This window comes from Aulonocara stuartgranti, assembly GCF_965226115.1.
Source record: "Aulonocara stuartgranti genome assembly, chromosome: 19".
NCBI classification, from domain to species: domain Eukaryota; kingdom Metazoa; phylum Chordata; class Actinopteri; order Cichliformes; family Cichlidae; genus Aulonocara; species Aulonocara stuartgranti.
The window spans coordinates 8,953,898-8,975,237 of NC_138955.1; the positions used below are offsets into that span (position 1 = coordinate 8,953,898).

A 21,340-nucleotide genomic window follows, 5' to 3' on the forward strand; every position below is an offset into this window, starting at 1 on the left:
ATGATTGCTGCTTTTTGAGGCTCTACTGTGTAGTAAAGCTTTTAGCCCTCAATACTAAAAATAATGTAAATACCATAAGACACAGTGCTGCTTGTTTCACACTGCCTTATAAACATGTTATACATGCTGCTTTTGCTCCGGGCTAAATCTGTTTGCTTGACCTAATTGTGGTTTGGCCCAAGTACACAACCGGTGTGCAATTTTCTGAAATGTTTATCTACTGTCTCTTCCTCCTTCTTTCTCTCATTCAAATCAAAAGTATGTACACAAAAATGAAAGTACACACACTTTCATTCATAACATTTTATGTGTCGGGACATAAAAATACAATTTTACCTTCGGCAGGTCGGATCAACTACATAACACAACAAGTAATTATATATTTAACAAAAATTCAGCCACTTTGCAGGAGCAGTATACAAAAACTAAATGTAAACACCAGCCAGGTGCTGCTAATCGAATGCACTCGATTATCCATTCATCAGTAAGTGTGAGCACCTCTATTATATCCAGATTCTTTCTGATTTATAGTCTTAGCTCTCACCAGTTTTATTTGACACAGTTTGATTAACTGAATTCATTTGTATTTCAATCAAAAGTTCAGTATTGGAAGCAGTATTACACTCATCTGCATTTTCATACACTCTCCTTCATATTTGAGGTTTTATATATCAACATATCTTAAAATTAGCTAAATACAATCTCGTATGAACAACAAATTACATTTTATTTTACATGTAAAATATAAAAATATAGTACAACTTTACTGCTTCTACAGGAATTAAGAGGGTAGGTTGTGAGCGTCTCTATAAAAAAAAGCAGAAGTCATTGCTTTGAAGAAGCAGTTGTTGCTGCCTGTCAGTCTGGGAAAGGTTACAAAGTTTTCAATTTGAAAGATTATTCACAAAATATTCAAGATAACTGTATCACCCTGAGAGGGAATGTCCCGACCTGACCGAATTGACCTTGAGGACAGATTGTGTAATACTCAAAGAAACTGCAAAAATACAAAGAACTACATCTCAGACTCTACAGGCCTCAGTTAGCATCTTAAATATTGAAGTTCACGACAGTACAGTTAGAAAAAAGACTGAAAAGGTATGATTTGTTTAGAAGAAGCGAAAGCCTCTTTTCTGTAAAAAAGAAAAACGGTCCTCCACCAGGATGATTCACTTAATTGTTCACTGGTGTAACTATTAAGTAGGTCAATGACCTACTTAATGGTCATTGTAGTAGGTCTGAATAATGTCACATTATATCCTAATGTGTTGTTCTTTTGAGGTCATATTTACCTAATTTATCCCGATAAGAACTGTATAGGTGTACTTCTTTTTACCATGACTGTATATTAACAGCCGCTTAGTGCTCTGAAAGAACAAAAGATTAAAATACAAACAACAGAAGTGCGTCAAAAATGTTCAGATACAAATGAGCTGCCATGAGTTTAATGTGTGAGCCTGCTTAGCCTTAGTTCGGTTTCTCATCTATGTCTCCCTGCCAGTGTTTGAACACAGATGGTCTCAAAGCAGATGAGAACTGTTCAAAGCTGACTCATATCAAAGGCCCTCTGGCTCTTTTGAAGTGTAGTGTTTGCAACAGGTGACATTTTGGGCTTAAAACCATTTATGACTTTGAACAGTAGCCGTGGGCTGAACCTCCCTTTGACCCAGAAGGTAAGGAGAGGACAGATCAGGACGGAGGGAGACAGAGACCGAGGGAGTACATGAAAGTTAGTATCCTATCACTTCATGTTCGGCTGATTGCTGCAGGCCAGCGACACGAGGACGCTTCATGCAGAAAACCAAGCTAGTAAAGAATCAGGATAAAATTCGGAGCAGGGTAGTAGGGTTTTTTTTTTGCATCGTATCTAGATAACTTGAAGATGACTGCTGTCTTTGTGTTTTGTTGAAGAAGACAGACTGAACAGAAAAATTAAGGTAAGAATGATGTTGAATGTAGGTACTTTGTAGATACTCTGCTCATCCATTAAAAATTTCACTGATATTAGAAGAAAATTTTAAAATGACATAAGGAAGAAAATCGAAAATCTTTCCCCAGTCTTCTTTAAATTTACTTTTTATAAGTATCTCTGTTGCTTGTACACCTCTGATGTAGAATTTCTGCACATCTGAATGAGCGACAGGTGCATGAGAGGACGACTGCTGACACAGACACTAAATAGCCAAAAGCATTCACTCATCTGCCTTCATGCACATATGACAGCCCATCCTTATCCAAGGATTTAATATGATGTCGGCCCACTTTGTAGCTAAAGTAGCTTCAACTCTTCTGGGTAGGCTTTCCACAAGGTTTAGGAGTGTTTATGGGAATTTGTGATAATTCTTGCAGAAGCATATTTGTGAGGTCAGACACTGATGTTGGATGAGAAGGCCTGGCTCGCAGTCTCTGCTCTAATTTATCTCAAATGTGTTCTGTCTGGTTGAAGTCAGGACTCTGTGCAGGCCAGTCTAGTTCTTCCACACCAAACTCGCTCATCCGTGTCTTTATGTTACCTGGTTAGTGCACTGGTGCACAGACATGTGGGAACAGGAAGGGGTCATCACTAGAAAAACATTCTCTATGCATGCTTCTTGAACTAATCAGGTGAACATATGAAGTTTGCAGGTCTGTAGAGATTGACTCTGCAGAAAGTTGAGGACTTAATTTTAAACACCTGTGGCCATGGAAGTTATTGGAACACCTGAATTCAATTATTTGGATGTATGAGTGAATACTTTTGGCAATATAGTGCATGTGCATGTCATAGTAATCCAATTAGTGCTCTGATTACAGGATTGAGGCATTTCTGCATCTATATATATGATATGATGTTATAAGTATCAGAATGATAAATGACTGAATGCCCTACAGCGGCGATGTTGGACCCTCTGTCAGACTGTAGCCCGCTCATCAGTGCAGCATCCTCTGGGAAGCTCCGTCTGGTCCGTCTGCTGGTAGACGGTGGAGCAGAGGTAAATGGGCGCAACCCTAAAGGAGAGACAGCTCTGCTGGCTGCCTGCAAGGCCCTGAGAGGGGAGCCTGCTGGGTCTGAGACAATTAAGCTCCTCACATACCTCCTCCAGAACAAGGTCAGTCCTCAGTGACAAATAGTCACCATTAAATACAGACACTTGAATGTAAACATGTGCATACAAGTTCAGCAGTTTATTGACTTAGGTGTATTTTTAATGCATAAAAAACTGTACTTGCTCTAAGAGAGGAGAACTTTTAATGCATAGTAAACAGGCTTGTGATCTATCCAGCTCTGCTTGTGTACCCCATCCAACTAAAAGGGTGTTCCTGAACATGCTGGCACCGGAGAACAGAATATAACACACTGTGAGTCACAGTTGAGAGCCACAACACAAAAGCAACAGTGCCAGATCAGTTCTAATTAAGAGAGCATTAGCCAAATTGCACAGAGTTCTGCTAAATTTGGTTTCTATAAAATATACACTTGAGCTTTCCGAGTGACTCCTAACACCGGACCATGTCCCTTCTGGGATAACCATTTATCACTGAATTAATCACTCAATTGGATCTTTTGCACTGATCAGGCAGATCCTAATGCACAAGACCGGGCGGGGCGTACTGCGCTGATGTACGCCTGTATGGAGCGTGCGGGAGCTCAGGTCGCAGCCACACTCCTTGCTGCAGGAGCCGACCCAAGCATGGAGGATTACTCTGGAGCCTCAGCTTTGGTCTACGCCATCAACGCGCAGCATCAGCCTACTCTGAAGGTTAGTAAGGAGCAAAGAAAAAATGAAATGAAGTGTGAATCAATACATTTAAAGGATGGAAGAGGATATTATGAGGTTTTGCATTGTTTATAAGTTAGGGTTTTAACCCTATACCATCCTAAGATGGAGTTCATTTCAATTAATTGATATAATTTAGTTCATTTTAAATGATTATCATTAAAACTACCAGGATGTAATAGAACTCCAAAAGAAGGAGATTTCAACACCTCCACAAGACCTGTAAAGTTACTTTACCAGCATTCTTGTACTTCAGGTATTGATGGATGCATGTCAGGTCAGAGGTCGTGACATCATCATCATTGCCACGGAGGTGGGTGTGCATGGAGGCCCTGTGACCAGACGCTATCTGAATGTTCTCCCATCCCCAAACACCTCACCGGTGTCCTGCATGTCCCCATCTGACATAGTCCTGAAGACAGGCTCGCCAAACTCACCCGAGGGCGAAAACATCTTCAACTTCAGAGCAACAAGTGAGTAATGAGCTTTGTTTACAGGAAAATGCCTTGGTTTAATTGAATTATGGTGTATCCCACACCAGCAGGCTGTACACTGAAATGGCTGTACACCTTCAATGTCTTAAATAAAAAGAACTGGGTGCATACATTTGAATTTATTTTGGAATTTCTCTAATCCCCAAGTTATTAAGACATATCTGAATAACTTGTACTTACATACAACCGTTTGAACTGATGATATTGGAATATGCAGTTGTTTAGAAATGGCTCAGAGAGACATTACCAGTTTGTTTGAATCTTCAGTTCTATTTCTTAGATCTTCAGTGAGTTCCTTGTATACTTGAAAAAAAACTTGTGCATCCAATTCTTGTTTTTTAAAGTCAATAAAGATGTCTGCTGTATAATCATTCCACCCTGGAAAAAGCAGAATTCAAAGGAAATCATTAAAAGCCGAAAATGATCTTGACAGCCATGCCCGTGATGACTCCATGTAAACTTCTGACCACAACTGTATTTAAAGACACTGACACGACTGTTGGTTTTAGTTAAAGTTCCAACAAAGCTGCACTTCTGACCACACCAAACCAGTCAGAACTGCTACTGCAGCCCTCACGGCATTTTCCATCTGAACAGAAACATTTCATCACAGGACGAGTTCTGATTTTCAGAGACGCTTCTCTTTAAAGGATTAGCGGACCCGATCCATGCCAACAAAACACTCCCCCCACAGCATAACGGATTCCCTAACCGGCTCTGAATAATATTATCAGAGTTGTCTGGCTATACCGCCTTAAAACAGATCAATACTGCAATCTCTATATGCAGACACTTGCCTCTCCTGGATAATAGCAGATCAGCACTGAACAAAAACAAGTCTAGACAGATGAGAATAAATGCCTTGTGGTTGAAATCATTAGCTGCACGCTCATTCCCGAGGAGAGAAAATGAACATGTGTTGCCAGGGTGAGTGAAGCTTGTAATGAAGGAAGCTACAGGTCCCGTCTATGAACTCGATTTGTACCATAGAAGCAGAGTGAATAAAGACAGATGGTTGTTATGGGAAAGATGTGTCATGTGAGGGTAAGTGATGAACTGGGGAAAACCTGGCTGAATATTTTTAGAATTTATAGCACACGCTATGCACAACATATTTATATGAATGTGTAGCTTTGCCTCGCTTTATTCTGGACTGAAATAGGATGGATTGCCATGGCTTCCTGCGTGGCACTGTGAGAGGTGTTCAAAGTGGGCAGATGTAAATCACAGGGACAGAGATATCACAATGTGACGACTGCTGCAGCTTATATCTTCTAAACAAGACATTATCAGTGACTTTTATCATAGATGTTCACCTTTTTTAAGACACTATATTGGTAGATTAAAAGCCTTGTATGTATCCAACAGGGAGCCAGCTTTATGACAAATATGAAGAAACATTACAGCAACAGAGAAAGGATGCCTCTTCTCAACAGCTTCTACATCTATGATTTTAACCCCTAAAACTGACTTCTTTTCTTCCACCAGGCCAACGAGGAAGTAGCAGCAGCATTAGCAGCAGACGTCCCTCCTGTGAACCACTGAGCCGGTGCAGCTCTCCCCCTCTCAGACAGAGAATATCATCTGAACCCTGGCTAGCGATTCACAACCTGGCCTGTCTGAACAGAGCTTATGAGGAGGGCAGGAGGGAGAGGAGCCCACAGGAGGAGAGAGACAGAGAGGATTTGAGAGGGGAGAGAGGAAGGAGTAAGGGTGAGGAAAAGGAGGAAGAAGAAAAGGAGTCCCATTTTGATCAGTCCAGAGTGGAAGAGAGGAGAAGAGGCAAGGTTCAAAGGAGAGATAACGGATATGGAGGAGAGGATTACAGCCGCAGCCATGAGGATTTCTCTTTGAAGACTTCTCATTTTGTCGTCTCGCTCACTGAGATGAGCTCGACTCATGCAACGCCCGGCAGCGTGGTCCTCAAACGATGTGTCACTCCTGCAGGGTCACTCTCAGACAAAAAGCTCCCCACCGGCCTGCCCCCTCACTCCCAGCTCCGCAGGAATACCCTCCCCTCTGTCACAGTCGACCCTCCTCTACTTGACCTCCCTCCTTTGGGAAGCCAATCCACATCTCACCTCCAGGTTCCAACCCAGGTTTCACCAGCCAAAAGCAGAACCATGGTGTTTCTGCCTCACCCACCCAGCTCCTCTCCTCCCTCTAGAGCATCAGTGAGGCCAGCTCTACTCCCTCCACTGCCCTCAGCTTCCTCCGTCACCTCACTGGTTCCTCCTTCTGCCTCCTGCTACAACGAGAGAAACAGGAGGTCACTGCGTCGTCACTCGGTGCAGCTTGAACAGCTAAAAGGAGGAACACGGATGAACTATTTAGACATGTGAGACCATATTATATTTGAAGGATAATGGTCCCAGCGTCATTTTTACAAGTTAGGTTCACCAGTACTTGGACTAGTTTTAGCCTCTACTGTATAATCATGGGAAGAGAAAAGTTTGGAGAAGGAACTGTCTCAAACAAGAAGTTTGAGACAGGCCAAAGCAAAAAATGTTATAAATATAATTGAAAGAGCCAAAGGTAATGGTAAAATTATCTGGCAACACTTAAATAAATTACTTGGCCGTCATTCAAACAAAAGTAAAAACACAATTGAACTTTATGTAAATAACTCTATTGTTAGAGAGCCTCTATCTATTGCCAGTAACTTAAACACTTTCTTTATTTCATCTGTTAAGGAGATCAGTCAGAGCTTTGACTCAGTCATATGCTCTGATAATGTGAATGATGTTGGTCAAAATTTGTTCACCATCACTCATATTTCAGACACTGAAGTTGCTAAACTAATTACAGGTTTAAAACAATCAAAAGCACTTGATGTATATGGTATTAACACAAACTTCCTAAAGGAACATATGGATTTTCTTGTACGTCCAACAACTCATGTTTTGAATATGTCTTTCAAACACTCCATTGTCCCAACAGATTGGAAAATTGCTGCAGTTACACCAATTTTCAAAGCAGGTGTGAAGACTGACATGGCTAATTATCGCCCCATAAGCATACTCCCGGTCGTATCTAAAATAGCTGAGAAGTGGGTGGTTAAACTCCTCACTGCTCACCTAGAAAACACCCAACCCTCATTACATCCATTGCAGTTTGGCTTTCGGGCACACCACTCCACAGATACTGCCCTGTGTATGTTAGTGGAGAACTTGAAGAGCTTGCTGGACAAGAGTCCCTGTGTTGGAGCTGTATTTTTAGATCTGAGGAAGGCTTTCGACTCTGTAAACCATCAGATATTGTTATCCAGATTGACTCGGTTTAATATCTCCAGTCAGGCTCTTCAGTGGTTTGCCTCATATCTCTCACACAGGAAACAGTGTGTGGTGTTGGATGGGGTTAAATCTCCATATTTAGACTGTGATACAGGGGTTCCTCAAGGATCTGTTCTTGGGCCCTTATTGTTCTCTCTTTTTATCAATAACTTACCTGAAGTCTGTCCAAATATATTTACTCAAATGTATGCAGATGATGCAGTTATATATACGCAAGCAAATAGTGTCCAGCAGGTGGAAAAAGATCTTACAGCTGCTTTAGCATTAATACATAGCTGGCTGGAGGACTCATGCCTAATGTTGAACACCTCAAAAACTGTCGGTATGTATTTTTCAAAACGCCCCTTAAACTTGAAGCAGTCAAACATATTCCTGGATGGAGTAGAGCTTGAATTAGCTCCAGAATTTAAATATCTTGGGGTCATTCTAGACCCAACATTATCCTTCAAGAGTCACATAAATAAAGTGTCCCAGGTACTTAAATTTAATAATCGAAATTTTAATCATATACGTAATAATTTAAATATGAATGTTGCAAAAACTTATTTTTACTCAATGATCATCTCTCATATGGACTATTGTTTGACGTCCTGGTCACTTGCTTGTCCAACAACACTTAAAACTATTGAAAACATTTATAAAAGAAGTTTAAAACTACTTGACAAAAAACCGACTTCCCACCACCACTGCCATGTGTTAAAAAAACATAAATTACTGAACTTCAATAACTTAGTGAAACTTAAAAGAGTGAGTTTAATATATAAAGTCTTACACTCCCTTGCTCCACCACCACTAAAGCAGTTCATTAGGCATAAAGAAAGCTCAGACAGGACCACTCGAGCTACAATCCGAGGAGACTTGTTTATACCCCACAGACGGACAGCATTTGGGCAGAACGTCCTTTCTGTCCAGGGTGGCCATCTGTGGAACAGTCTTCCTCAACCCATTAGAGAATGCTCGACATTCAATTTGTTTAAGGCAAAGGTTAAAAACTGGTTATGGACAAATCAAGTGTGTGATCATGTATGAGTTGTATAGTTTTAATGTTTTATTTGGGAACAGAATGGTGTGTATGTGTAAGTTTGGTGATGGAGTTTTTATTATGAATGAATGATGAATTTTTATGAATTATTATGTCTATTTTTATGCTTAAGGACAACAGATGGAAATTAGCCCTTGGCTATAATCTGGTATGTTTACATTCATTTTTTTTTTTACATTTATGTTCATTAACATGCACTGTCCTAAATAAATAAATAAATAAATAAACAGAACAGAGGATTTGAAGCATACTGCATGATGATAAGAAAAGGAAATACTTACGATCTATCTTAAGCACCGCACATCATCCATCAAACATGGTCAAGGCAATGGTATAGACACATATGTCTGCCAGTGGAACAAGGAGTTTTTATTGATGGTGTGACTTTTGATAGAAGTCACAGGATAAATTCTGAAGTGTGCAGGGCTACAACACTTGGATAATGAAAGTAAATGGGATATTCTTCAATCGCCAACTCAGTTACCTGATCGTAACCCAATAAGACATGTTTTAAGTGCTTTAATTTTCTTCAGATACTCCAGCTTCCACCCCACAATCCAGATATGCATGTTGTCTAGTGGTGACTCTAAATGTATGTTGTAGGTGTGAATGTTAGCATGAATAGTGGTTTGGTCTCTGTGTTAAGCCTTTAACAAACTGTCCAGGGTGTATGACAGCTGGGACAGGCTCCACCTCCCCTCAAAACTTTCAGTTAGATACAGACACAGCCTCTGAAAAATCCCTAAACAATTAATGAAACACTTTTGTTAGACCCCATGACTCAAAGCTGAAAAACAGCAATTGAGTTGCATTTTGATTGTTTGATTTAACACTGTGGTGGTGTTCAGAGGCAAGTTAGGAGGAAAAAAAAAATTGTACTGCTGCCCAAAAGCTTACAGAGCTTACTGTATACTCAGACTTGTGATGCTGAGATGGAGTACGGTTTATTAACTAATTTAACTTTAGAGGATACCTGCTTAAATTCTCATTCAACATGAGCAAGCAATCAACTCAAAGCTTGCTGTGGAAACCATTCACAAATATCTGGGTTCAAACACTAGTGTTTTGTCAGAGAAGTACAACGTGAACCAGCAGAACATAAAGAAATGCAATGAAAAAGATATAAGAATAGTCAGTCAACAAATAACTCAAACACACTAACAATGGGAAAGTGGATTATTCTTAGAATTAAGTTACTTAAGGTTTCTGCTTTTAATTTCTGCAAAACTGTAAATAATGAATTATAAATTAATCCCTGGCTGCAGCTCTCTTGTTGATTCTGTATTGAACACAATGGAGATATAAATTGTATGAAACAAATATTTAGAAAGAAAAAACTCACAAACCTTTTGAAAACTGACTCCTGTTAATCAACTTTTGCATTTATGTTGGAGGCAAAAATTTATATTCATGGCAAAAGGAGTGAAGTCATTTTATTTATTTTTAATATGTATCTACAACAAGGGGGACACAGGCAAAAAACGACTGACAACTTGATGAAAATTAAACAAAACAAACAAAAAAAAAAATACATTATCAATGCAGATTCCCACCTTTTTTCCAATAAGTAATATTTTTTTTCGTCTAAAGAAACTTTACAATATAAAGAAACATACGAAGGAACCTCTTATTTTACTACACAAGACATTTAGGATCTGAAACTACCCTAACATGAGATACAAAGCAACTCCCCAAGGACAGACTGCCTCATATTCAATACTGCTTTGTCATCAAGAGGAAAAATGAGGAACTGAACAGGAAAAAACAAAAAACAAACAAACAAACAAAAAAATCTTTACTCCCCACCCCCTCCCCCAAAAGTCCTCTCTTAACCCTCCCCACCCCTGAATGTTACAGTATTATACATCAGCACAATAGAAATACAGAAATGATCAACGTTGTGACGGCTTTACTTACAGGACAGAAAGAAGTCGGACTGCATTTTATACAACAGCATTTCAAAGTACAGGGGAGGAAAACGCCTCTTCCTGCACCGCTTCTTAGCAACAAATCTGTCCCACGTGTTATTGTTTTTCCCCATTTTTACTTTTCTCAAACATTTCTCTTGCCTCATTTTTAAATAGATTAAAAAAATTCCTTCATAGTAAAGCACGAACTCTGGTCCCTGGTGCTTTGGATTGAGAGCCAGTGTCCTTTGTACCCCTCCTTTGCGATTCAGTTGTGTCAAGAGACCACAAGTTTAATTATAAAAATGTCCCAATTTATTGGGGGGGGAAACAACCTACCTCTGTTTTTGACCATGAATTTGCAAAAACAGAGGTAGGTTGTTCGCCCCCAATAAATTTCCAATAAAAGAGGCAGAGGAAGAAGACATATCTCATCTGAAGCTGAGTTTTTCAGGTACATGTGTGTGACAGTGAATTAGCTCGACTACAAAAGGTTTTTCCTCCCTTGTCCCGCTGGACCGCTTGACACAACAGCGTCGATGCACAGTAAAAGCCTCACGTTTGTCTGTGATGAGGTGAAATAGCATAATAGTCTTTAGCAGCTCCAGTTTCCGTTTCTCTCGTCATTCATATTATTTCTGAGTAAAAGACAGGCCTTCTCTGAACAAATACACAGTTGCCCAAATCAGCTCGTTTCTGATCAACTGTTAAAGTCGTGATTTGAAATATCAAAACATGTCAATGATATCAAAATGCATTTTACAGTATTTACAAAAAAAATTAAAATTAAAACATGGAGTTGTACCAAAAAAAAAAAAAAAAAAAATCAGAGGGGTGGTGTGTGACTGAGTGTCTTGTGTGTCAATGCTGGCCTATTAGAGAGGTGAGAATAGGGAAGCAAATGGAAGGGAGGCCACTCGCTACAGTCAACAGAACAATGCCATTGCTGCTTCCTAACCTGCCATTCTCCAAAATAAAGAAAAAACACCGTTGATCCGATCAGCAGATGGCCAGAAGCCATTTCACCACAAGCAACCGTAAAAAAAGAGGAAGGACAGCACATATTCGAACGAAAACACCTGCAAGCTAAAATGAGCGGTGTGTGAAAGCAAGCGCCCGCAAAGTGCAGACGGACATCACAGTGTGTGGGGGACCTCATCGGCAAATGAAAACGATCCAAGTGTTCACTACAGGTCAGCAGACAGACTAACATGTTACGTATGTACATGACAGAGTGAACAGTGGGAAGCATTAGTGGGAGCGGTGTGAGCGTGGTCAAACTGGACTCGTGATAACGTCAGCACCTTTCGGGATGGATGGAGGGGGGGTCTAATGATGGAGATAAGAAGATGCTGCTGAGTGGATCTGCATATTTACACAGTTGCTACTAGTTCTGCAGTTGAGAAAGAAATAATAATAATAAAAAAAACAGGGATAACACTTAAAAAAAAGGAACAATGATTCATAAGACAAATTAAAAGTACATAAATAAATAGAGCTGTGCATTTTACTGCAGGGAACCTAGGAGACTCTTCTTCGGGTGTGAGTTACTGAGCAACAAGTTAAAATTTTAGATCTTATAAAAGGAAGTTGCCAACCTTCCAAAAAACAAAACAAAAACAAAGAACCAATTAGTACCGTGAGGAATAAAATCTTACCTGCAGGGGGCAGTGTGCTCACACGGAGCCTCATGTTACACAGCAAATAATTACCGATTTGTGTGCACGTATACTGTCTTCATCATAATAAATGTGCCCTTACAAACAACAGAAAATTAGAACCTAATCTTAAAATGATCATACCAATAATCATTAATAACAATAATAAAAATAGCAATGATACAATACATACACAAAAAAGGAAAATCCTGTTCACTGATCATCACAACACCTCTGTTACAAATGTACACACAAGGAGAACAATGTGGGGGGCACGAAGGTCGGTTCTTCCCGACCCACCGATAACCCCATCAGGAACAGCAACAAATCAAAAGACGATGATTAAAAAAACAAAACAAAAAAATCCAAAGTCGTGGTTGAGACGCTTCCAGGCAGCTGCTGAGAGACCTGACACTGTGTCATTAGGGGGAGGGCTGTGTTTCAAGTCTCCTTTCTCCCCCTTTCTCTCCATTTGTCCTCCTTCCCTCGCTCATTGTCTAGACCCTGACAGGAAGCCAGGGAGGCTGGGGCCGGAGTCAGAGAGGAGGCTCTTCCTGTTGCTCTGTGACTGCTTCCTATTCACACCCGCAGCCAGCTTACATGCGCCGGGAGGGCCCGTCTTAATTAGAGTCCCAGCATGCTCAAGGGCTGTCCCAGAAGGCTGTGGCCGTAGAGTTCCCGAGTGAGAAGAGGGGAAAATTAAAAAAACAAAAACGGGGTGGTGGGTTGGGTAGTAGTGGGTCCCCGTTTGAGGAGGGGACAGAGGGTGTGTGTGGGCGGAGGAAGGGAAGTGATCCAGTCCAAGGTGAAGTAAGGATTCAGTTGAAGAAGAAAAAAAAAAATCAGGTGTAGGTTACAAAAAATAAAGAGGGGGAAAGAAATAAATGAAAATACAAAAAAAAGGAAAATAAAATCACACACTCATCGTCATGTTGGGTGAATACTGAAAAGAGAGAGAGGGAAGGGGGAGGAGGGCACAGATGAGTGGATATGTCACTGACAACATTTAAACACCAGAGGGCGCTCAAACCCCGCCCTGCAAAGCTAGAGGAAGCTCAGACTATGGTTGAAGCCAAGCTTTAACTCAGGCAATCAGAACTTTCTGCTGTATGTCTAATAAGGGCTGGGAATAGTACATATATGATTTGTATGGACTGAAATGAATCCTAGCTTTCAAACAGATATTTAGGAGTTTTAATGATCATTTATCCAGCAGCTGTTTAACTCAGATGATACCCAGCCCCGCTACTGATTAGCTGAATCGAGTGATTAAGGCTTGGCTCGAGTTCTAGTCTGTGCACCCGGTGGCTCTTCAGGCCAAAAGGTAAGAGAGCATTACAGTTGTTTATGCAACACAAGGCTTACAGATACTGCCACTTCTAGTCATATAGTACATTTTTAAAATGAAATAAAATGCAGGTATTTATCATATACTCAAGCGCAGCAAACATTTATGTCAATCAACTGCAATCACATCACTGATACAGAGGGAACTGTATGTGATTAGTAAGCGGCTACAATGCAAGCAGAACACAAGTTATTAATCCACTAAAATATATATATATTAGGGGTGCAACGATATTCGTATCGATATTGAACCGTTCAATACAGTGCTTTCGGTTCGGTACGCATATGTATCGAACAATACAACATTTGTAATTTATTTTATCAACTTTCCTTCTGACAATGCTGTCTGTGTTGAGCGCTCAGTGAATCTGCGTTCGACTACTCCGCCTAGGCTGCACTGTCGAGCGCAGATCCACTGAGCGCTCAACACAGACAGCATCGTCAGAAGGAAGAGCGCAGGGCACCTCCCCCACCCTCATTCAGATCTGGCGTTTGGAATTATTTTGGTTTTCATGTGATGTATGACCCTGAAGGTAAGCGAGTCATGGGCTAAAGTAAAACAGTATGTTGGATGTGCCATGCAATGCTCAATTACATGGGTGGGAACTAGTGTGTTAGCGCAGTTAGCTCGTTAACGTGTTGGCCGTCTAGCCCCATGCACGGGGCGATCGGCGGTAGCTCGTTAACGGAGATTTGCCATGTTGTGGCGTTAAGGTCATTTCAACGAGATTAACCTGAAAGCACCAGTGGGAACACAACGAATATGACTGCACATTTACGCCGACATCATCCTAGTGCAAAGACAAGTGGAAGCAGAAAAAAAACAAGCAAGCATGCTACTAACTTTAGCCGAGTCATTTAGACAGCTGTTTAATATGCTGCTGAGAATATAGCCCAGAGGAAGCGGATAGTATAGCTTTTATTTTGGAAAGAGGCATTTCTCTGTAATAAACTCTCTTTTCCAAAGATGAGTGATTCCTCAATCAGATACAGGGCTTGCAATATCGCTAGCCCGACGTCCCGGAGCTAGCGATTTTTTCAGTCGGGGTACCAAAATCTATCTCTGCCCTGCCCGTCGGGCTTTTGTAGGAAGGAAAAATATATGTCAATGCTTTTGCATTCTTTCAGAAATGTAGCTGGGTAATTATGTCATTGGCATCGGTGAGCCACTGTCAATATGTGACATATTGAAATCGCGTTTGAATTTGCGCTTGTTCTTTGCTTTCACTTTGCAATCGCCCGAACTGTGTATAGAGAGCGACAGCACTGATCTGTGAGTGATGATAATTTGTGCACCAATTCCTCTGACATCGTCTTATTAATTGTTAGCTTACTATGCAAACATGACAAGTGAAATCTCCCGCAGCTTAAACATGTGAGAGGTTGATCGCGCAGAGAATCGCTGAGCTTATGTGAGTGCGTGTGTAAAAGCAGCAGGATTTATATTTGACTACGATGACCTGGATGTCTGAGAACCTTCACAGACAGATATATATTTTAGTTCTGCTGAGCCAAATAAGACAGGTCAGGGTGAAGAAGTGACAGCCAAAGAAAAGCTTACCACAAAACGGAGAAGTTATGACAAATCAGACTATAAGGCAAAAAGAAAGTGCAGCTTTATGGTTTCATGGACAAAAGAATTTCTGTGGCTGCAATATGATGAGCTAAATAACCAGGGCTGCACATAAGTGGTCCGCAGGTGTGCATTCGCTGTCAAAATAAAAAACACGCACAAGGGTTAGGGTTAAATTTAAAAACTGTACTTTTGAGTTAAAATATATATTTATAATTTTAATAAATGACAAATTAAAAAGGCATGAACATTTTTTTTGTATCGAAAAAATATCGAACCGTGACACCAAAGTATCGAACCGAACCGTGAATTTTGTGTATCGTTGCACCCCTATCAGCTAAAGTGAATTAATAAACTGAAGTGGGACCAAATTTCATAAATATTACCAAAACATTTTCAACAGTCTGAGATTAATTCTAAAAAACCAGGTGCACCCTCTGCTTGCATTCTTCCACTGGTTCATGTCAAGATGTCAAGGAGAACTGTTAAGGGGTCATGAGATGTCATTCATTCGCTCTACTCACACTTTCGCTTTGGAATGGGTTCAAAAAGTTGCCGCCCATTTCGCCGTCATCTCTCGGCGTCCCTGGAGGGTTGTTCATGCCCCCCATGTTATTGGGAGAACTCTAGAGGCAGAAACGGGGGGTAAAAATCAATGTTAAACTGAAAAATTGTTTCTTATTGGCAACACAGTTGAAGTGCAGAAGGCAGAGATTCTAAAAAAGTGCTTTAGTTCACAAAAATACCCAAATAAGAAGCGTTTATAGAAAATCTCATGTCGACATACCTTTGGCAACCCATCCATATCCCCAGACCCTGAGGAAGTAAAAGGAGATAAACAGGTCAATTGTTTTTGTAAGCAGTTTCTGTTTGTATACATACCAAACCATCAGTGTTCAAACCCACCTAGTGATCCATTCATGTGGTGTGGCTCCATGGCTCCCATAGCTCCCATTGGCCCATCAGGCCCAGGTCCCATAGGGAACTGGTGAAAAGGTGTGGAACAAATCTAATGAGTAACCACTAACACGATTCTCCATCCGTGACCTCTCTGATATAATTGTGATGTTTTCAGCCCGAGGTGAAGTTGAGATTGTTTAATTTATTCTCCCCACTTCATTCCCAGTCAATTCTTATTGAGCTCACTGTGGCAGCATTTGGTTTTTCTAAAGCTGGATTGTACTGGTGCCCAGTGATGTGGTTATAAGCCCTATTAGAACTGGATTATATTTTGAGGTTAAGGCTGTAATTTTAATCATTACAATAGCATCCATTATTTTAGCCAAGAATCAATGTGCAATATCTGAAAAATTAAGCAAGGTTGCAAAGTTAAACTTCTAAGAGAACAGTATAGTATTACTGTTAAAAAAGAAAAGTTATAGGAGACTCACATTGGGTCTGTTGCCTCCAGGTCCAATGGGATTCATCATCGTATAGATGTTTTCACTGGAATTAGTTGAATCTAAGAAAAAAAGAGAACAAAATGTTCAGTTTTGGGATATCAGGAGGTTGATATAAAATCTCTGAATCAAATATGAAAACAGGAAAGCGGACATGAAATAATGAGAGCACTCAGACTGACAGCACTCTGTGAGTGGACACACTCATGCTTTTTTTTTTTTTTTTTTTTTTTTAGATGAAGGGGAAAATGGGAGACACTTCTATTTCTAATGCACAAGTGTTAGTGCTGGGGACATAGTTAGGTGACGCACCACCTGGGCTTGGCATGATGGGAGTTCCAGGTGGACCTCCTCCGCCTGGAGGACCCTGAGGAAGGAAAAAAGACAACTGTGAAATTATACTCATTGGAGCATAAATGAAGCATTCTTTAATACAAAAAAAAAAAAAAAGCCTACACTGCATCCTAGTCAGCAGACATGCTTTTATATAAGAACTCACCACATAGTTTCCTGGAGATGAGGAGGAGTAGGCTATCTGCAAGGGGGAGGAAGAAATAAAGAGTCAGATCTGAAGGTTGAAAGATAGAGATGTTCATCTAGACAAGAAAATTAAAACTAATACAACAATCCTGCAGTAAACGGCAAGTCTGTCAGGGAGATTTTCTTCAGCTGGTGAAAATGCTTTGTCAGAAATTTCCTCGATTTTTGTGCAAGAGCTACCCGTTTATTATCTTTGGGTATTTAACAAAGGAGATGCATGACTTTGGTTTAGCATCACAGAACAACAATGAGAAAGCACATTCTTCTCAGAGGTTTAATTGGTGTTGCTTAAACTTTAGTCATCTCCAAATGTACTTGATGAACCTGGTTTTAGGGGACAAACTTGCCAGCACTGACTGATGCACCACATTAGCCGTGTTCAAAATGATCTCCAACATTGTTTAAACATGTTAAACAATTAAAATCTGTTTAGGAAAACTAGACGAGTTCATTATCAAGTTATTATACAATACATTGAGTTTGAATATTGCCAAGTTATTGTTATTCTTGTTGCTATAAGTCTGCCTGCCACCTATTGTGTATGTGCAGAGGGCTTCAAACTCACAGAGTTAGCATTAGGACCTGGCCAAGGCCCTCTTCCTCCGGGACCCCTGAGGGGAAAAAAAAGAAAAGTTTAGAAAGCAAACCAACAATAAAGGGAACTGGGAATATAAAGGAAATATGAGAGTTATATAAGTTTACTAGATCCAAGGATAAACTCTGGACACCTTTTTCCAACAGCTCCTCGGAATTAATGAAGAACATTTAACTGATGTCCTTTTTTTGGATTCTGCTTGCTACTAAAACTACTTGCGAATGAACAGCAGTATGTTGAAGATGAAGCAAATGGGACTTACATGTTCATTCCTGGCATTGGACCACCCATTGAGTTGGGAGGAGGCCTCATACCTCCATAATTCTAAGAGACAAGATGTTTAAAAAAAAAATCCAACACACAGTTAGAGCTTCGAAGCAAAGTTACAAGAACTTTAAAAAGATTTGATTTTGTTGAGTGCACAGGTTTCAGTGTTTTGTTTTATATTCACACATCATACACAAAACATGACTGGACTGTCAAAGGCAGATAACAAAAGACAAAAGTCTTCACCATAAGTGAGTAATGACAATTATAGCAACAAATTCAAGAAAAGTTACATTTCACCCTGTAAGAGGCGCTTCCATACAGTTATATAACCATTAAAAGCAAGCCTAAGTGCACAGCTGTCTCATTCACTATTGCAATTACTAGATGTAGAAACTAACTCCCATCAGAGTTTCGTGCCCTCTGCGCAGCCGATTTGTCATACCTGTGGGCCCATGGCCATTCCTCTGGGAGGGTTCATTCTCATTGGTCCACCCATGTTAGGATGACCTGCAAGAAAAGACCCCCAGAGTCACACACTGAAAGCAACACAGGAATTAAGAAATGCCATAGCCACTTAGAATGGTTCCTTCTAAGCCCTCTGGTAGCAACACTCGGGCCTCTGAAGCTATAATCTGCAGTTAAAATCAGCACAGACCCGTTCCTGAGCCAGACACACCCCCACATATTCAATCTATTCAGGAAGAAATAGTCACACAATCTGAATGTATACAAAATCCCCCAAAGCCCTAGTATGAAGACAATGCAGAGTTTTGTTTGTTTTTTTAACTTCTTGATTACCGACCAAATCTTTTAAGGTATTTTAAAATATCACCACTTTTAAAGTAGATTCAAGAAAATCCAAACTAAAACTTCAGTTACAGACCCATCATCTGCTCTGACCTGTAACTACGACCGGCCTTACCTTGCGGTCTTGTTGGGTCCAAACTGTTTGGCAGGAGAGGCTGAGATCCTGGGATACCACCAGGAGGCTGAGAAAAGAGAAAATTGATCAACACACTGGCATATGTTGGCATCACAGATTCTCAGTGGTGTTTAAAAAATAAAAAAAATAAAAAAAATAGATAAACACAATTCAAAATGCTGCTCAGTACCTGATTTGGCATTCGGAGTGAGGGGCGCGGTCCACCTGGATACCGCGGTGACATGAAAGGCTGCAGTAAGGAACAGGGGAAGAAAGAAAAACAGAGGGAAAGGAGGGTGGAAATTATAGGGCAAAGGAGGACACAGAGAAAACACAGTTTCTATTATTGATAGATTCAAACGCACTCAAACAGGGGTGATGGTGAGGACACAGATGAACGCAGTGGTGTTGGAGAATGAGAGATGGCAGTGAAAAAAAGTGCAGATTCATCAACTTAGTAACTTGGAAACCAACAAAATACACTGGCATAAGAGCCTATTTTCTGATTTTTCAAATCTCCCGCTTATACTAACAGCATGCACATTTGTGTGTGCTTAACGGCAGCGCTTACACAGCTCCCTGCACAGCCCGCGTGCTCTCACTGTGGTGTAAGCTGATTCGGCCTGTGGTCTGCCTGGCGTAGTTAGAGACACCTCAGGCCAACAACACCGTTCAAAACCTTAGCGGAAGTGTGTCCACACTCTCTCGCACATAAGACGGAAACCAGAAACCACAAGAATGAAGAGCTGAGCTGCCGCAGTTAATGGGTAAAGGCTAGCTTTACCTCCAGAGTGGCATCTGTAGCTACTGTTCTGGATAACTGCTGAATGACTGAGGATTGAAGTTTTTAAAGACTGGATATGTGTTTGTCAACTGGCAGGCTGTAGCAACCCAAGCCTCTGGTTGTTCTACGTGCATCAGCATACCCATGTGTTTTGTACGTATATGTGACGTTTATAATGCCTGTCCCCTGTTTTATTTATAAGGTGTTAAAACAAGTAAGCAGGGGGGAGGGGAGAGGTATGAGCATGTGTGTGTGCTAAGAGTGACGGAGAAGATAAGTGTGCAACCCCCCACAAGCTGCTCCAGGGGAGGGGCAAGGAGTGAATTATTCATCCCACACGGGGACAGCTGATTCTGGGCCTTGAAGAGGAGCTTGCGTTGCTGCCTCTGGAAGCTCGGCTTTCATAAAAAGGGGGCCCGACATCTACGGGGAGTTACCCTGAACAAAACTGGAGCTCACAGGGCTCAAGGGTGGGAGAAGAAGAAGAAGGTGTGTGAGCAGTGAATGGGAAGAAAGAGGTAGTGTGTGGGTGAGGGGTAGAGGGGAGATTTAGAGGGAATGGAAAAAAAGAGGGGTGCTTGAGAGAAAGCATTTGCTTCTTACCTGGCCATGGGGTCCCATCATGGGGTTGCTGGGGTTGTGTGGGGGGGGCTGTGCATGGGGGGACTGCTGAGAGCCGGGTGGTCCCTTTAAGAAAGAAGAGCGATATCAGAAAGGGGAGGGGCAAAATGTGGGTTTACACCTGGAGGAATTACCCAATCAAAGTTATGAGAGGAAGATGATGGGGGGGGGGTTGGGAAGGGGGGGGGGGTGTCAGTGGGGAGTCTTTAATTTGAGGTAGAAGGAAGCACAAAAGTGGGAAAAGCTGCATCTTAACGTGGAGTTAAGAGTTACTCCTTAAAAACCCATAAAATGAAAAGTCATAGAGGAATAGTTTCAATGTGAGTTTGAGTTCAAACAAGCTGACAGAAATCTTAAAGCATAACCATCTCTCTGATACTTTGGTCCTTCTTGTTGGAGGATTAAATGTATTCGCTAAATCCACATGGGGGCAGTATTGCCCAAGGCTCACTGCAACAGGACAGGCAGCAGCAGGACAGGCACAAGAGGTAACTTCAAACCAGAAAGATGATACTGGCAAAAACAAGAACAGGTTGGAAGTTTTTCCCTGCTTATCGTCAGCCTACTTCAAAGTAAAACGCGTGATCCTGTGAGGGACCCCTCTGCTGGTCTAAAACACTGCATCGTTATTGCCCATTTCTCACCCAGAGACACGCGGTTAACGGCCTCTAATAAAGAAGTCATTATGCAACAGTCTTGTTTCTGCTCCATCACTGTTAGTGCTTTCAGTGCTTTGGTTTTTTTCCTTTTCCAGTTGTCCGAAGAAAACAAAAGCTGGCTGATTTAATGGTAAATGGAATTTTCCATGTATCCCTCCTAGGCATCCGGACACACACAAAGACAGCACACCGATTACCTCAGTGAGTCTGGTAGTATTTGGACAGTGACAACATTTTTTGTGAATTTATCTCTGCACACACCCAATAATAGATCTAAAACAAAGCAATTCAGTGTAGACTTTTGGCATAATCCTAGGGAGTTCAGCAAAAATACTACGGTCGAAATAAATTATTGCAATTGTTTAAAAAAAAGAAAGAAAGAAAAAACTGTAGTTAGGCTCAAAAGTACCTACACAAACTCTCAAAAAAAAAAATCATACCAAACGGCACGATTTTAAATACCTGATACACAAAACT

At 40.9% G+C, this 21,340-nt stretch overlaps 2 protein-coding genes across 5 annotated transcripts in view; one reads left to right on the plus strand and one right to left on the minus strand.

The window, feature by feature from the left end:
* Window positions 1–1,639: 1,639 nt before the first annotated feature.
* LOC309695968 (ankyrin repeat domain-containing protein 34C) lies at window positions 1,640–7,368 on the plus strand (the record flags this gene model as incomplete). 2 transcript variants are annotated; one of them, XM_082516998.1, is made up of 5 exons in its annotated part: window positions 1,640–1,937; window positions 2,872–3,089; window positions 3,558–3,740; window positions 4,015–4,231; window positions 5,741–7,368. In XM_082516998.1, the coding sequence occupies 4 exons, from the start codon at window positions 2,877–2,879 to the stop codon at window positions 6,592–6,594; spliced, it is 1,467 nt and encodes a 488-aa protein (XP_082373124.1). In that variant the 3' UTR covers window positions 6,595–7,368. The 2 variants fall into 2 exon arrangements, with proteins under 2 accessions (XP_082373124.1, XP_082373123.1); XM_082516997.1 differs by lacking the exon at window positions 1,640–1,937 and having other exon boundaries at window positions 2,853–3,089.
* Window positions 7,369–10,003: 2,635 nt separating this feature from the next.
* Window positions 10,004–21,340, minus strand: part of LOC309695800 (single-stranded DNA-binding protein 3) — a 38,831-nt gene continuing 27,494 nt past the window's right edge. The window contains exons 6-18 of one of the 3 annotated variants that reach the window (XM_082516690.1): window positions 20,187–20,270; window positions 18,990–19,049; window positions 18,800–18,866; window positions 18,320–18,384; window positions 17,870–17,931; window positions 17,578–17,623; window positions 16,972–17,007; window positions 16,788–16,839; window positions 16,464–16,534; window positions 15,979–16,057; window positions 15,860–15,888; window positions 15,597–15,698; window positions 10,004–12,813 (exon numbers count right to left, since the gene is read on the minus strand). In XM_082516690.1, the coding sequence (XP_082372816.1) occupies window positions 12,643–12,813; window positions 15,597–15,698; window positions 15,860–15,888; window positions 15,979–16,057; window positions 16,464–16,534; window positions 16,788–16,839; window positions 16,972–17,007; window positions 17,578–17,623; window positions 17,870–17,931; window positions 18,320–18,384; window positions 18,800–18,866; window positions 18,990–19,049; window positions 20,187–20,270 (924 nt within the window). In that variant the 3' untranslated portion in view covers window positions 10,004–12,642. Of the gene's footprint in view, window positions 12,814–12,886; window positions 13,096–15,596; window positions 15,699–15,859; window positions 15,889–15,978; window positions 16,058–16,463; window positions 16,535–16,784; window positions 16,840–16,971; window positions 17,008–17,577; window positions 17,624–17,869; window positions 17,932–18,319; window positions 18,385–18,799; window positions 18,867–18,989; window positions 19,050–20,186; window positions 20,271–21,340 lie in introns of those variants that run through there. The other 2 variants (XM_082516689.1, XM_082516691.1) reach the window with 2 other exon arrangements.